The following is a 15317-nucleotide window of genomic DNA, read 5'->3' as shown; positions in this document are numbered from 1 at the left end:
CACAGCGCGAGGAGCTCGGGTGGTGGGGGAGACAGGAGGGCCAGCCCCTGGAGCCCAGGTGCAGAGCACTGCTGGTAAGTGGCAGAATGGCCCTCACCTGGGGGGGCGGGGGGGCATCCATTTGAAGCTCTGAAATCTCCTGCTGAGCTAACCTGATGACACCTGAGGAACACAGATGCATCCCCCTCCCTCATTCCCCTGGATGGGTCACATTCCCCAGCGAAACCCCTGAGTCTTTGGCACCCCTGGGTGCAGGGCTCTCTTCCCATCGCAAGAAGACAATGTATTGCAATCGCCATACATTTAGGACTCTCCAAATGAGCCCAGCAGGTGAGAATGCGCCTCTAGCCCTCAGCAGGAGAGAGAAAGGACAGAGGCACCGTGTTTCAGCTCCATTCTTAAGGGAAGGAGAAAACAGACATCGGCTTACAGCCCTTCAGCAGTGGGAACGTTGCCGATCCATAGAAAGGGAGAGACGGAGGCAGACACTTGAATCACACATCTTAGCTCCACTTTATTACAACACCAAGGAAAGCAGTTGCAGGAGGAATGATACTGGAGATGAACACAGAGATAAAGCCATGCTCAGCGGCATGGCCTACACCGTCTACAGGGCGTGAGTGAGTGTCAGGGGCTCTGTACATGCATGTGGGGCTGCGGGGCGTGTGCTGTGTGCAGGTGATGGCTCTCGCGGATGTTTTCTTTCATTGCTTGACGGATGATGGTTGAACTCGGTGTCTCCCGGCAGACTAGCAAGGGGCTCCCCTGCTAGGACTGGGACCCTGCCTTCTTCTTCTGGAATTTTCTGAACTGGGACTGAATGGCCACAGCCGCACGTTCTGTCTCGGGCGCGTCCATGTCAATGTCAAACTCTTCTTGAACTTTCTTCTGCCCATCTGTAGCAAGAAAAACACAGACAGGCAATCACTGAGCCGGAAGCCGGCAGGAAGGCGGGTGGCTGCTCTGGAAGGGACAGCCCCCAGGCCACCATGCGGCACGCCACCCCCAGCACAAGACCCAGTGCGCAAACCACTGTCCAGTGGCTCCTGTCCTGACCCTCATCCAAGTCGGCCGCCTTCCGGCTGCCCTAGCTCCACACCTGCAAGGGACGATGAAACTAAAGGGCACAGTCTCAGCACCTCAGACATTTTCTGCACAGTTTTCTGCTTCTCGTGTTCATGTTTTATAGACAGTGGTAGACATAGCGACTGTGCTGTTTCTTCCTCCTTGTACTTCCTGTAGATACAGTGTAAATGGTGCTATGGATAGTGACCCAGTGGCAGCAGATATCAGCTCCGAGTTAAACTCGAGTCTCTGTGTGAACTTTACCGCCAATGAGGTTTGCTTATTGAATGAAGGCTTCTGTTTTTATCACCGTCACAAATGGGTGACACCGTGTGACCTTCACAGTTAGGCTGAACTTTCACAAGTCTTACATCTTGCTCTAGCGGACAGGCTCAGCAGTGTGTTGCTAAGGCAGAGGGTTTAACTCGTTCACAGCAACAATGGTTGAAAGCACCATAAAAGACAAATCAAAGTGAACACATGAGCTGGTGTCCCTCGGTGCTGAGCACCTTACTTTTCGCCAAACACCAAAAACAAACAAGTAAAATGCTCTAATCATGGAAGGGGAGAATCTTAAAACTCCTCAGTCCAGTGAAAGCGAATCGCCAGAGCCATCAAAGGCACCCTGGTTTTTTTTAAATATAGAATCTGGGCCCACCCCAGACTCGGGGCTCCCCCTTTGCACAGCCACGGTGGGGAGGGCTCCTGAGAGCAAGGCCAAGCTGGACCATCTGTGTGCCAAGAAGCCGGGCCCCACCGCCCACTTTCCCAGAAGGCGCTCTGGTGGCTCTAACGTGCATCCCGAGTGGAGATCCAGCTCCTTGGTCTACAGATGAAGTGACAGGTAAGGGCCTGCAGTCAGCTCGCGGCACAGCTGGGAACAGGACCCACCATCGGTGCCGGGGCCAAGAGCCGCACTGCTGCCTGGGCTTGCACCTGGAGCCCAGCAGTGTGAGGGGCACTGTCCAGGTTGGGGACGGGAGAATCGGGGACATGGAGACAGGACAGAAGGCCCAGGGGGAGCAGGGACAGGGCTCTAGTCCTGACTTTGTCACCAGGCAGCCTGAGTGCAACCTTCCACCTTCGTGGGTCCATTCATTCACTTCCTCTCTCAGTGACTCAGGCTGATAATGTCCAGGCAGCCCAGGCGGTGCGGGACACTGGGATTCCGAGACGTGAATCAGGTTGTTCTCTCCGGCTTGCTCAGCTCTCTAAACAGTGTCAGTCTCTGTCTTAGAGATGGATAGGTAGGTAGATAAATGGATAGATAGATAGATAGATAGATAGATAGATGATAGATACGTAGGTAGATAGATGATAGATAGATAGATAGATAGATAGATAGATAGATAGATAGATAGATAATAGGTAGGTAGATAGATGATAGATAGATAGATAGATAGATAGATAGATAGATAGATAGATGATAGATAGATAGGTAGGTAGGTAGGTAGGTAGATAGATAGATGATAGATAGGTAGGTAGATAGATAGATAGATGATAGATAGGTAGATAGATAGATGATAGATAGGTAGGTAGATAGATAGATAGATAGATAGATAATAGGTAGGTAGGTAGATGATAAATAGATAGATACATAGATAGATAGATAGATAGATAGATAGATAGATAGATAATAGGTAGGTAGATAGATGATAGATAGATAGATAGATGATAGATAGATAGATAGATAGATGATAGATAGATAGATAGATAGATAGATAGATAGATAGATAGATAGATAGATAATAGGTAGGTAGATAGATGATAGATAGATAGATAGATGATAGATACATACATGCATACATACAGAAGAGAGAGAGAGAGAATAGGAATTCTCATCTATTTCACAGGCCTCATTTCAGAGGCAGCTGGCTGGGTGCTTTGCTTCTGCAGGTCATGGCACAGCCTCCTCTGATTTTCCCAGGGCCTACGGGGTCCCGCCTGCAGCGCTGCAATCACACCTCCATGTGGGAGCAGAGGACGCGGCTTTGCAAGCCTCGCCGACTGATCGCTCCGTGACCTAAATCAGTAGAATTGTTTTCCTCTATCCCAGATTGGCTGCTGATGCCCATAAAAGCAGAGATTTTGAGTGCATGGGTGTCTGGGGACGACTGGGGGGCCATCTATTTTAACCCACAAGCGCCCAGGTGACACGTGGATGGTCTCAGGGAGCCATTCACACTTCAATCTACAGCTCAGGGCCCTTTCTTTGGGGAGCTCCTAAGGGTAGGATGGTCGGGAGGGGCAGGAGGCGCAAGTCAGTGCTGTCGAATGTTTCATGAGCATCAGCACCCGAGCTGAGGCTGAAGAGCAAGTCCCCAACACACCTGAATGTGCGTGCCTGCAGCCCTCAAGCTTACGGCAGCCCACATGCTCACAACAGCCCACGTGCTCACGGCAGCCCACGTGCTCACAGCAGCCCACGTGCTCACAGCAGCCACCCGTTAGTACCAATGACATCCACCGAGGCAGCACCTTCACGCTAGGGACTGTCACTCACGAGGCGAGTTAGAGTCCCCAGTCCTTGTCCTCCCAGGGGAACCCCTGTGTCTACTCTGTCATGATCGCCAGGGGGACAAGTGAGCTTTGATTCAGAAAGAACGGGGAGGGTCCCCTTTATATTTGAAGTGTTGCCGCAGCCTGAAGTTTCAGAAAGGCCTGATTCATCTTTTTCTGTTGGTCATAAAAAAACAGCAATATGTTTTGACAAATGATAAATGAAGATGCAGAAAATTATGTGTATTTAGGGACTATATAATAAGACAGTAGGACAGGCCATAAAAACAAATTTCACAATTATATCTTAAACTAATATCTTCAGCCAAAAGTGATGTATAGATTCCTCCCTCGTTTGGAAAACGGGAGCGGGTCTGAAGAGCAAAGCGCTGGGACGCCAGGAATCGCCACCTTCCCTTTATTCTGCAGTCGCGTGTTCCCTGGGGGAGGTCTGCATTCCTCCTTCCTCAGAGCTGGCCGAGGGCCTGTGAGCTGAGGAGGGGGACCGGGATTGTGGGGAAGAGACAGCAAATTAGATTCTGTGGCACAGGGTCCCGGGAGCTGGAAAAGCACAGCTCTCAGCGCCCCAACTCAGCAGGGGCGAGGGATGACGCCGGGCGTGATCTGGAGGGACCACAGCCAGGTCCCAGCCTCAGGGCCGCTCTGCAGGGCCTCCACCCTGCACTGATGCATGTCAGTGAGGTGCCTGCGGGGCTCCCCTTCTGGGCCCTTGCAATGGAAACAGCTGTGTGCAAGGGGGCCCTTTAAGAGGCCCCTCCCCACCTCCCCTCCAGGACAGAGGCGGGGTGCCCACCGAAAACACCAGGGATCCTTTCTGCTGCTGAAACCCAGAGAGGAGATCTCGGCCATGTCCGCTAGAAGCAGGGCGCACCTCATCCCCTCACCCCACATGGCAGTTCTGCAGGGACAACGCTACCTTACACCCCTCCCTCCTCTGCTCCTGTCTGTGGTCCCCCACCCACCGCAGTGTGAGCGCCATGAGGGGAGGCATGGCCTGCCCTGCTCAGCAGCTCACACAGGCCCAGCTAAGGTTTCTGGGGGGTACAGGGGGGGAACATCTAGTAAGTGATCCAAGTCTAAACACAGGATGCCTCAACTACTTTGCAAAAGCTGCTTGCTCCCCAGGGGATCCGGGAGAATTGACACCAAATTCCCTCCTTCAGTAGAGGGTCTGGCATGCCTACTCAGGGCCCGGGACCATGCCAGGCGCTAGGAGAGAGCAGAGAGCAAAGCCAACCCCTGCTCTCCTGGGGAAATGGACGGTAGACAGGTACATGCACAAATGAGTAATGGAATTTCAAAAATTCCACAAATGAAACTGAGTGATGACCGGGAGAGCGTGGTCCAGGCGGTCAGTAAGGCCTCGGGGAAGGAGATGGTGTGAGAAGAGGCCTCCTGTCCCCAAGCCAGCCTACGACCCCCTGTCCAGCGGGGAGGGCCACCGGGAGCCCATCGTCAGCAAGAAACAACACTTTTTGAAAAATTAGTCTTGACTTACACATTCACAATCCAAGTAGCAGACCTCCAGTCGTTAGCATAAATTCTTTAGAAATTAACAGACGTGCAGTCACCCAGGGCAAAACAAAAATATTCATGGATCCTGAACTGCCCAAGATGTAATTTAAAAAAAAAATTGAAGCTCACATCACTCCAAAACATATCATATTAACCTCCACGCTTGATTAAAGGGACTTAGGTATATGTTTTGAGTTTATGGTGATGTAAAGTCCTTGCCTAGAACAGTAAGTCATGAACAGGGGCTTACACACACACACACACACACTCATATATGCTCACACTCACATATACTCACATACACACTCACATACTCACATACACACACACACAGTGGTAAAGGCTCTCATTTACATATCTATAACTTGCCACATTTTCAGATTTATTTTACAGCAACAAATTACCTCCTGAGGCCTAATCCTATGGATCAGAAACTCGTGCCTGAGCATACATTGGGCTATAATCGTCCTGAGTGGGAGTCTGCCTGGTTAGGAGGTGCTATAAAAGGACCCACGTGCCGCCTGCCACACAGAAATAACAGTCATTTAGCTAAAGTATGCCTTGCAAACGGGGCATTAGCATGCCAAGGTCCTCAGACCGTCCCACCTTCTTCCAAAGTGGAATAGTAACATGGAGAGAACTAAGAGCTGTCACCTGTGTCGCTCTAGGTATAGTTCAGGTAATTGACACCGGGCTTGCCTCCCGGCCTCTCAGCAGGGTGTCACCCTCTCCCGCACCAGGGCACCACCCAGGGCCATGGAGAGCCCAGTGGTGTGATTTCCTCCACAAAGACCCAAACCCAGGCCCTCGAGGCAAGGAGAGCAAAGAGACAAGTAAGAAAATCAAGTAAGGATTGGAATTTTCATCCCTTAAGCCTCAAACTGGATCAAAATAGACTCAGAGAACAAGGCATCTACTGTTGGAGAAAAGGTCAATCCCTCCCAAGGAAAAAAGTAATAAAAATGAATTTATAGGCCTCGCACCTCACAGTGCACCCAGCACCGTTTTATGAAAGCCATGGCAAAACCAACACAACGCGTTCCTTTAAGAGCCAGGGATGCAGCCCGAGAGGTCGCGGGATCTCAGCCAGTTGTCGCTGGTGTGACGGTCCCCCACTCCCTCTGCAGAGGGGTCCAGCAGGCGCCGGAGCCCAGCTCCCAGCAATGCCGCTCCTGCCCGCTGGCTCGGGGTTTATGGGACGGGGGCTGCTGGTGCGGAGAATTGCAATTTCCCGGGTCTTTGCTAAGCAGCAGAGATTAACGAGCAGGTCGGGCATTAGTGGGGGCAGGCAGGGGCTTTCTGCATCTGAAGTGTTCTCGCATCAAATAAAAATGCAATTCCCGTTTCTGCTAACTTTCCATTTACCAGGTTCACACCCTCTTTGGCACTCACCGCTTTTTCCAGGAGATAGAAATCCTCTTTTGCCCTAAAACAGAGGTTCTCCCCCACCTCCCCACCCCCCACCCCCCACCCCTCACACACACACCGTCTTCTCTGTTCACACCGAGCTTCAGTTAATGCGGAGCCCGATCTGGGAGGCTGAAGGCCACAGCTTGCTCCCAGCTCCCCTGGGTCCTCTGCTTCCCACGGTCCCGTTTCCCTGGTCCCTAGCTGCCTGCCCCTGGCTTTATAAAATGACTCCCCAGCTGTGATATTTCCATCATCAAATGAATCCCTGGAAAAGGGTGAACACTGATGAGATCAGATATCTCTTTAAATTCATTAAGGAACAAAATAAGACAACGGCTGTATAAGTGGTTTCCCCATCCGGTGTTAGATTTCCAACGCTTGATCCGATATGACTGCATGAGCACCACTCCCTCAATTTTTCCATCAGAAAAACAGAATGCGCCCCCGGCCGTATGAGTCAGCTCAGGCTGCGGTAACAACACGGCACGGGCTGAGCCGCCTGGACAACACTGTGTTTCCCTGCAGTCCTGCCGGCCGGACGCCCAGGATCCGGTGTCAGCGGGGCCGCTGCTTTCTGAGGAGGCCGCTCTCTCTGACCAGTGGGCGGCCGCCATCGCCCTGTGTCCTCACGGGATCAGCTCTCTGTGTGCCTGTGTCCCAGTCTCCTCTTCTAAAAAGAACTTGGACCCCTGGAACCCACCTTCGCGGCCTCGTTTTAACGTAATCACCTCTTTAAAGACTCTATTTCCAAATAAACTCACAGCCTGAAAACCGGAGGGTTAGGGCTTCAACACATAAATTCTAGGGAGGGCCACAACTCAGTGCATAACATAGTCAAACTGCCTATAGTCTCTAGCGAGGGGGGTGGGGGGGTGAAGGCAGGCCGATGAGGTCTGAGAAACAGGTTCACTAGGGAAGGCTCACATCCAGGTTCCACCTGCGGGAGCGCGGTCAGCTTCTCCTTTCTGAGCCTCCGCTCCTTCCCCGTGTCCACAATGGGGATGGCAATGCCTCCTGGTTTGTTTCTCTCCCCATATTTTACATTTTTATAACCCACCACATTTTCAGATTTATTTTAGGGGTTTGGAGGGACGTGGAGAGGAAGCTCTCTGTGTGCAGGGCAATGACGGGGGAAGGGCTATTTCCTGAGATGGTGGCCCGCACACTGGCTCACCCCATACTCTCTCCTTCCAGCTTCTCTCCCACCGCAGGGCTCAGAGGCTGGAGGTGTCCATCCCCCGGTGTCCTGGGGGTAGGACTCAGCCACCGAGGCTTAGGGTCAGGCGGGAGCATCGAGGCAGGATCTGAAGAGGCAGGCATGAGCCCCGGGATGGTGGCCAAGCACAGGGAGGGCCCACTCCCGGCAAGCTCCGGGGCAGAGTGGGTTTCCCTGGGGCAGCTGCAGGAGCACGGCCTGTGCCGGCTGCCACATGCCAGGCAGTGGCAGCAGCAGGGGCTCCTGCTGGCATGGCCGAGGAGGGCGGTGCTTCCCGTGTGCATCGTCCACAGCTGTGCACGGTCCAGCCTGGGTTCCCTGCCTTCCAGACATTCTACCGAACTGAGCAAGCTTGGATTCTGTTGCCTGCACCACCATGTCCTACGGGCCCACCTGCTTTCCAAGGGTCTGAGGGGAGACCGGGATGCTATGGAAGGGAAGGCGTGGCCCCATCTTTAGGGATCGGATTGCAGGCTGTACTTCCTGGAGAAAAATTTGAATGAAAGTAGGTAAATGAGTGCCCTCTCGGGGAGAAAATAATGTACCAAATGTTTCCTTTCTCTTCTGGGCACATGGAAATGCCTTCCCAGGAATCGGCAGCTAACTTCCCGAACAGCATCCACTCAAAAGGGCCATCCACCGCTTGCCCCTCACAATGCTGAGCAAGCAACAGGCACCTCAGGCTGACAGAGGAGTGAGAACCCAGACCCCCCCAACACGGTGGACCAGCCCTCCAGGCCAGCCCGCCAGGCATGCAAGTGCTCAGGAAACTCCATGAGCAGAAATGCGTGGGGGCCGAGTGTGCTCGTTGCCTCCATTAACCTCCTTTTTTTTTTTAAGTTATAAAACCCCTGATTTGGGACTGAGTTGATGGTTACCGAGAACGAAGTTTCCAGCCCTCTTATTGTTGGTTGTGGCCACACAACTAGATTCTGGTCAATATGATGTGAGTAGAAAGAAAGAAATCTCCTTAAATGAAACCTAACAGACACCCTTTGCCTTTATTGCTTGTTTCTGTTTGCTTCCTGCTGGCTGGAATGGAGGTGTAATGGCTGGTGCTCAAGCAGCCATATTGGACCGTGAGTTGGAAGTCTCACACCAAGGATGAAAAAGCATTCATACAGATGCTTCCTGCTGCTCGAAGCTACCCTGACTCCCCTCAACTGCCTACCTCCAGGTTCCTTTGATGTGAGAGAGGGACAGACGTTATTGTTCCAGTTGTTGTTTTAGGATGTTTGCTTCTTATCGATGAACCTCACCCACTTACACATAGTTCATCTGAAAACATTGCATTTCAAGCTGATGACAGAAACGGAATTCTCCATCACTGTGAATAGGTGCATAGTATGGCTCCATTTCCCTCCCTTAACTACGTCAAAAATAATACACGGAGCCCTAACCGGTTTGGCTCAGTGGATAGAGCATTGGCCTGCGGACTCAATGGTCCTGGGTTCCATCCTGGTCAAGGGCATGTATCTTGGTTGCAGGCACATACCCAATGGGGAGTGCACAGGAGGCAGCTGATCAATGTTTCTCTCTCATTGATGTTTCTGGCTCTCTATCCCTCTCCCTTCCTTTCTGTAATAAATCAATAAAATATATTTTAAAATAATAATAATAAAATAAAATAATAATAATACACGGAGCCACTTTAAAAGGGAGCGGGGCTGCCATCCCAGAGGGACTGCCCGGCACGCCCTGTGCCTCAAACACTTGGAATGCAAGGACAGGGGAAATAACACTGGACTGGCCCTGAGCAACCATGTGTCCCAAGTAACTTTGCAAAGATAACAGGAAGCATATGACTGGAGGATGGAGGACAACAGAACTGCCTGTAAATTAAAGCCATTTAGAGTTAGCGTCACTATGTCACGGTATCTGCACCGACAGCAGTGCCTTCTTTCTGTGGATGTCACTGTCCCCTCCCTTTCTCATAGGTCCCTACCCATCACTCTGCCTCCTCATCGGACCACCATTTCGGCTTCTGCCTGAATCAGTGCCTCCCGAACAGCTATTCTTTGCCCTCAAATAGCTGCTTGTTGCCTCTCACGTCGAAAGGCCTCCAAGCAGGCGGATGGGGTTTTCCTCTGCGGGCTTTCAGGGACTACAGGTTTTCTTAGATGCACGGGGTGACTGGGCAGACGTGTCCCTGGCGTATAGAATATGACTTTGGGTGCAAAGCTCTGGGTGACACCTTGAAAGGGGTCTGGGAAACCAAGCCACGGCGGGGTCCACACCGGGTCTAGCGGCAGCCGGGCTGAGTCATGCTCACGGCTGATCAAAATCTCAGACTCTAGGCTGCCACCACCCCGGGGTCCCCATCCGGTCACTCCCCTCTCTGCACTTCTCAGGTGCAACAGAAAAGGGAGCAGAAATAGACAAGACCACAGACATCTCCGCCTTCCGTATTTTAAAATTCCCCTCAAATGTTCTGACCGCGGCCAAGGGCTCCAGTGGGAATGTCCTGAGGACAGGGACGGCTTCTGCAGAGGTGGGTGCCTGTTCGTGAACGTGTCTTTTTGTGTGAACGAAGGTGTGCACTGGGTTCTGGGAACTGGGAGTTTGAGCTCCACGCACTCTGGTTCCTCATCCCACAGCCTCAGTCTCACACGTCCCTTTCCGTGTGTTTAAGGCAAAGACACATGGCATCGCTTCTATCTGTTTCTTTTAAGGACACTATTTTAAGATCTCCGGCCAAGTACTGATTTGCTGGAAATAGCTTTTGAGAGGTGAGTCATCTTAAGCTTTGGGCTTTGCTAGTCTACTTAGCAAGACGCTGGGTTCACATGTTTGTAAAGAGAATAAAATCAAGTCCCCACCAAGGAGTCAAGTTATGTCGTTCCGGACCAGGAAGCTGAGCCGCCTGGGGGAGCCCGGACTCAGAGGACTAGCTAACCAAAGAGTGTGGCTTCCATTTTTACATTATTTAATAACTAGGGGCCCGGTGCATGAAATTCGTGCACTGGGTGTTGGGGGGGGGGAGTGTCCCTCAGCCCAGCCTGCCCCCTCTCACATACTGGGAGCCCTCAGGCGTTGACCCCCATCACCCTCCAATCGCAGGATTGGCCCCTTGCCCAGGCCTGACGCCTCTGGCCTAGGCGTCCGGCCCAGGCAGCGGGGACCTGCAGTGGCAGCGGGGGGCGCCGCGATCATGCAGGCTCTGCCCCTGCCCCTGCAGGATGCCTCTGGCTGAGGCGTCCGGCCCGCAGCTGCAGCGGCCCCGCAATCGTGGGCTTTGCTTTAGGCCCAGGCAAGGGGCCCCTAGCTCCTGGGACTGCCAGCTTCGACCGTGCCCAGCTCCCATCGCTGGCTCCACCCCTACTTCCTGCTATCACTGGCCAAGGCGGAAAAGGCACCTGATTCTCCGATCATGGCTGGGGGGCAGGGCAAAGGCGGCCCCAGGGCCGCCTTTGCCCTGCCCCCCAGCTCTTAGCTCCCCCCTGGGTTTCCGATCACTGTCAGTGGCAGGGGGCTTCTTCCTGCTTTCCCTTTCACCTCCCTGCATTGTGCCTACATATGCAAATTAACCGCCATCTTGTTGACAGTTAACTGCCAATCTTAGTTGGCAGTTAATTTGCATATAGCCCTGATTAGCCAATGAAAAGGGTATCGTCGTACGCCAATTACCATTTTTCTCTTTTATTAGTGTTGATAATGTTCTGACAGCTGATTCCAAGAATAAGTGGAATCAGAGTGCTTTCCAAGGCAGCGGCAAAGTTGTGCACCCCACTGGTGTGCTCAGTGGTCGAGCATCAACCTATGAGCCAGGAAGTCATGGTTCGATTCCCAGCCAGGGCACATGCCTGGGTTGCAGGCTCGATCAGTGATTCTCTCTCGTTATCGATGTTTCTGTCTCTCTCTTTCCTTCTCCCTTCCTCTCTGAAATCAGTAAGAATATTTTTTTTAAGAAAACGGAAAGTTGTGACGCTCCAGAAGAATTCAGATGTGAGCTGTGCTTGCCCGAGGAGCCATCCCCGCTGTTGAACCGGGGTCTTTTATGTGACATTGTGGCAGGAGAGCAGGCACCTGCCCTCTGCGCACCCAGCAGAGCCCCCTCCACAAGCTCTTACAGGTCCGAAGTAAAGCAGAGTGCTTTCATTTCAAGAATTCCAAACGCTGGGAAATTCCAGTGGCAGGCAACAGGATCCGAAATCATTCCATTCTGAAATGGGTTTGTTTGTTTTAAAAAGAGACACATAATTTCTCAAAGGACCAGCAGTGAAATATCCCTTGGAGCACTCTAACGATTACCAGAGGTTGTAGAAGTATTTCTGTCTAGATCAGAAATGTAAGCAGTGATACTATATCCATTTTTGGATGCTATAGCTCCAGGGAGCATTAATAGAGGCTGATGTCAAAAAAGTGATGGGAGAAACCAATTTAGATAGGAGGTTAGGGAGCGTCTAACATCGGTCTGTTGGAGAGCGGAAGTGTTCCCCAGAGCAGTCGCACCTGACCTTCGCTAAAGTCGTGTTCAGCTGAGCTGAAGAGCGATACGCCCGGGGTTGTATTGTGCCGCTGTGAATGGCCAGGGTGCCTAACAGGCGCCTTCCAGCCCACCTCCATCATTGGCAGGATCTGAGGGTTTCGTTCCACTTTGAGACATGTGAACAGGACACGGCTGGACATCTTATCTGCAGGTAGCTCACCACTGGGTCTTTCTAGGAACCGATTCTAGCTTTGCATGAACCAATCTGGCTCATGATTTCAAAATGATAGTTCCACTCCCCCGTGCACTGCCTTATTTTAAGGTGTCGATGGGCTGGATTTATAGAAAATGCAAGGGAGACATTTCAAGAAGTAGCTGTAACTCCCTGTGCCATTGCCGTGGGGCTGGGGAGGGTAAAGGCTGGCAACATCACGCACAGTTCCAATCTTTCCTCATTTTGTTGAAATACATTATTTGTTATCACACGTTCACAGTCGGTAACAGTCCTATTCAGATTCCATCCATGTGCCTCTCCCCGCTACTGCCTCCACCAGGAAACAGCCTTCGATTTCTCCTTTGGACTCAGCGCCCATGCCCTCGAAATTGTCAGAAAATAAACTTGAAAGAAGTCAAATGTTTTATCGTGTCCCGGGCCACGGGCAGCCACACAATCCTCACGTGTCCAAAGCAGACAAGAGCCTAAAGACGGCATCACCCCACAATGAGGAACTGGGCCCAAAGAGATGGATGACTCACCCCAGGGTTAACCACCGGCAAATGGCCAAACCACAGGACCGCAGGGACGGGGACTCTGGGACTCCTCCGCTGCCCCCCTCCCCCCTTCACAGCAAACAGAACAGGCGCGGTTTCGTGCCTGACCGGCCGAGCAGCTCAGAGGCCCTGAAACCAGGGGAACGGCCTAAAAATAAACCCACTAAGAGCAGCCCACGAACATGCCAGGGCGGCTGGAGAGCAGGTGGCGCGCTGCCAGCTGGTCCCCGGTTAAACCCAGCAAAAGCCTGACGCTAAACGTTTCTCTATTTTCTCCTGAAATTCCTAGGAAACTCTTACTGAGTACGACTACCTGGAGGACCATTTCCAGCTCTCTCCTGGCCAGAAAGGGGGTGTCATCTACACCAGCAACTTCCTGGGCGGGTTCTGACGACCACCCCAGTGGAAGCAGAGGGTGGAAACGCCTTCATATGGACTGTGGGGGACAGATTTGGGTGAGTGCATGTCCATTCGCACTGCCTTTGCCTTACAACCCGGAACCCAGAAGTCTAAGCAAGGTCAGAGGCATGACCTTGATGATTAGCAGAGTCGGTGATGCTGTGTGTGGGACGCGGGTTCTGCCGTGCAAAGGTCCTGGTGCACTCGGGCCCCGCGCTCCTGTGACAGGAGGAGGCTGACATGGGAGTGTCAGCTTCTCCCACGGGAAAGCGTCTGTCTGATACGGAGGAGACTGTTCTCTAAATGACTGCGGAGCGCTGTTCGATTTTCAATTACCTCGGGGTCTGGGCGGGCGGAATGGGAGAGAGAGAGGTGCTTTAGGAATGCTGAAGAAGCCACTTGCCGAGCACAAAAACAGCAGCAGGCTCCGTGGCGCATCATCGTAAATTACTGAAGGAGAGCTCTCGCCAACGCGTGATGGCGGCCCTGTGGCTGTCTCCCCGCCCCCTCCCTGGCCCCGACCTGCGTCTGTGGGATCAATATGTGTTTCAGCTGCTCAATGGTCACTCAGTCCAGATCCCAACAGGAAAAGGGGCGTGGCAGCTGGAACGGACGACTGTGGCCAGAACCCACAGACTCCCTGGGGGGGGGGGTCATGTTTTGGGAGGAGGTGGGTAACCTTCAAGGGGAATATAATGTTTAATGACTTATTACATTAAATCTATTAATATGCAAGTAATTAGCCCTCTCCCTCATGACAAGGGGCCAATTGCTATAAAAAGGGGAATGATAAATACTTCACATTAATGCTGGGAAAAACAGAGTTTATAAATAGTTACATTCTAAACTCAGTAATCCCACAATACACATTATCCTTCTTCCCTCCTGAATGTTCAAAGTGTGGTTTATATTAAAGGGGGTCACGTCCTCACTTTTTTAGGGCATAGACCCTCCCTGAGGAACCCAAGAGAACCACCTCTGGCTGGGGAAGGACAGGGGTGAAGATTTGGGATCTGGTTTGTACTGAATTAAAAGAAAGACATGGTCATTGCTCGCAGGTTTAAGCAACTGGTGTTACAGTCACAAGTCTGAAGGTTTTTTGTTGTTTTATTTTTAAAATACTTTTTTTAAGTATGGTTTTTTTTTTATTGATTTTAGAGAGGAAGGGAGAGGGAGATAGAAACATCGACATCAACACAGATCGGCTGCCTCCTGCAGGCCCCCTTCTGGGGATCAAGCCGGCAACCCCGCTTGTGCCCTGACCAGGGTTTGAACTGGGACCTCCTGGGGCATGGGTCACGCCCAACCACTGAGCCACACTGGCGGGCACAAGTCTGAAGTATAACTCCAGGTTGTGAAGCTGGGGACTCCGAGAGGGCCCTAGTGACACCAGATCTGGTCCCGGGGGCCTCTCTGTTACCACAGTTAGCGAGATACTAATGAGGGGAAGGAAGCAAAGGGTTTACTTCCCCAGGAAGCTAAGCTGCACACCCCAGGGGATGGGATCCTAGCATCGTCCCACCGAGGGGATTAACTCCCCTCCCCTCCCTGCTCCAGTACCGATTGTGTGTATGGGAGGGGGCAGCAGGGGGAGGTAAGGGCATGCTCAGTAAAGTCAAAATGGTGCAGGGTGCGTGCTGCCAATCTAACCTGGAGAAGCAGAGTTGGCTGAGGGGTGGATCCCCATGCAAGCCTGGGGAATACAGCTGCGGATGTTTGGGAAGTTGACCCGTTATTTTGAAAAAGTTTCTGGTTATAATCCCAGGAGACAAAGCGCTGTCGCTCCCTTGGTGGCTTGCACTGGCCCCAGTGCTCGCCTGTTCTCTCTCCATAGCCAAGTGGCCTGGCAAACTCCAAACTCAGGCTTCAGGGGAGCCTGGGTACCACAGCCCAGTCCCAGGTGCTGGCCTGGGACTAAGCCTTCACACGGCCCAGGCTCTCTGGACGCTGCCTCTATTCCTGGCCCTCATTTCTATGGTGAGACAGACGGAG

General features: G+C 52.2%; 1 protein-coding gene across 1 annotated transcript in view; it reads right to left on the bottom strand.

Moving 5' to 3' along the window:
- Positions 1-494: 494 nt before the first annotated feature.
- Positions 495-15317, bottom strand: part of PCP4 (Purkinje cell protein 4) — a 54374-nt gene continuing 39551 nt past the window's right edge. Inside the window, exon 3 of the mRNA XM_059686495.1 lies at positions 495-896. Within this exon, the coding sequence (XP_059542478.1) occupies positions 769-896 (128 nt within the window). The 3' untranslated portion in view covers positions 495-768. The remainder of the gene's footprint in view (positions 897-15317) is intronic.

This window comes from Myotis daubentonii, chromosome 3 (genome assembly GCF_963259705.1).
Source record: "Myotis daubentonii chromosome 3, mMyoDau2.1, whole genome shotgun sequence".
Classification (NCBI taxonomy): Eukaryota; Metazoa; Chordata; class Mammalia; order Chiroptera; family Vespertilionidae; genus Myotis; species Myotis daubentonii.
The sequence above is the reverse complement of the archived record's forward strand: the minus strand, read 5'-3'. Positions and strand labels throughout refer to the sequence as shown.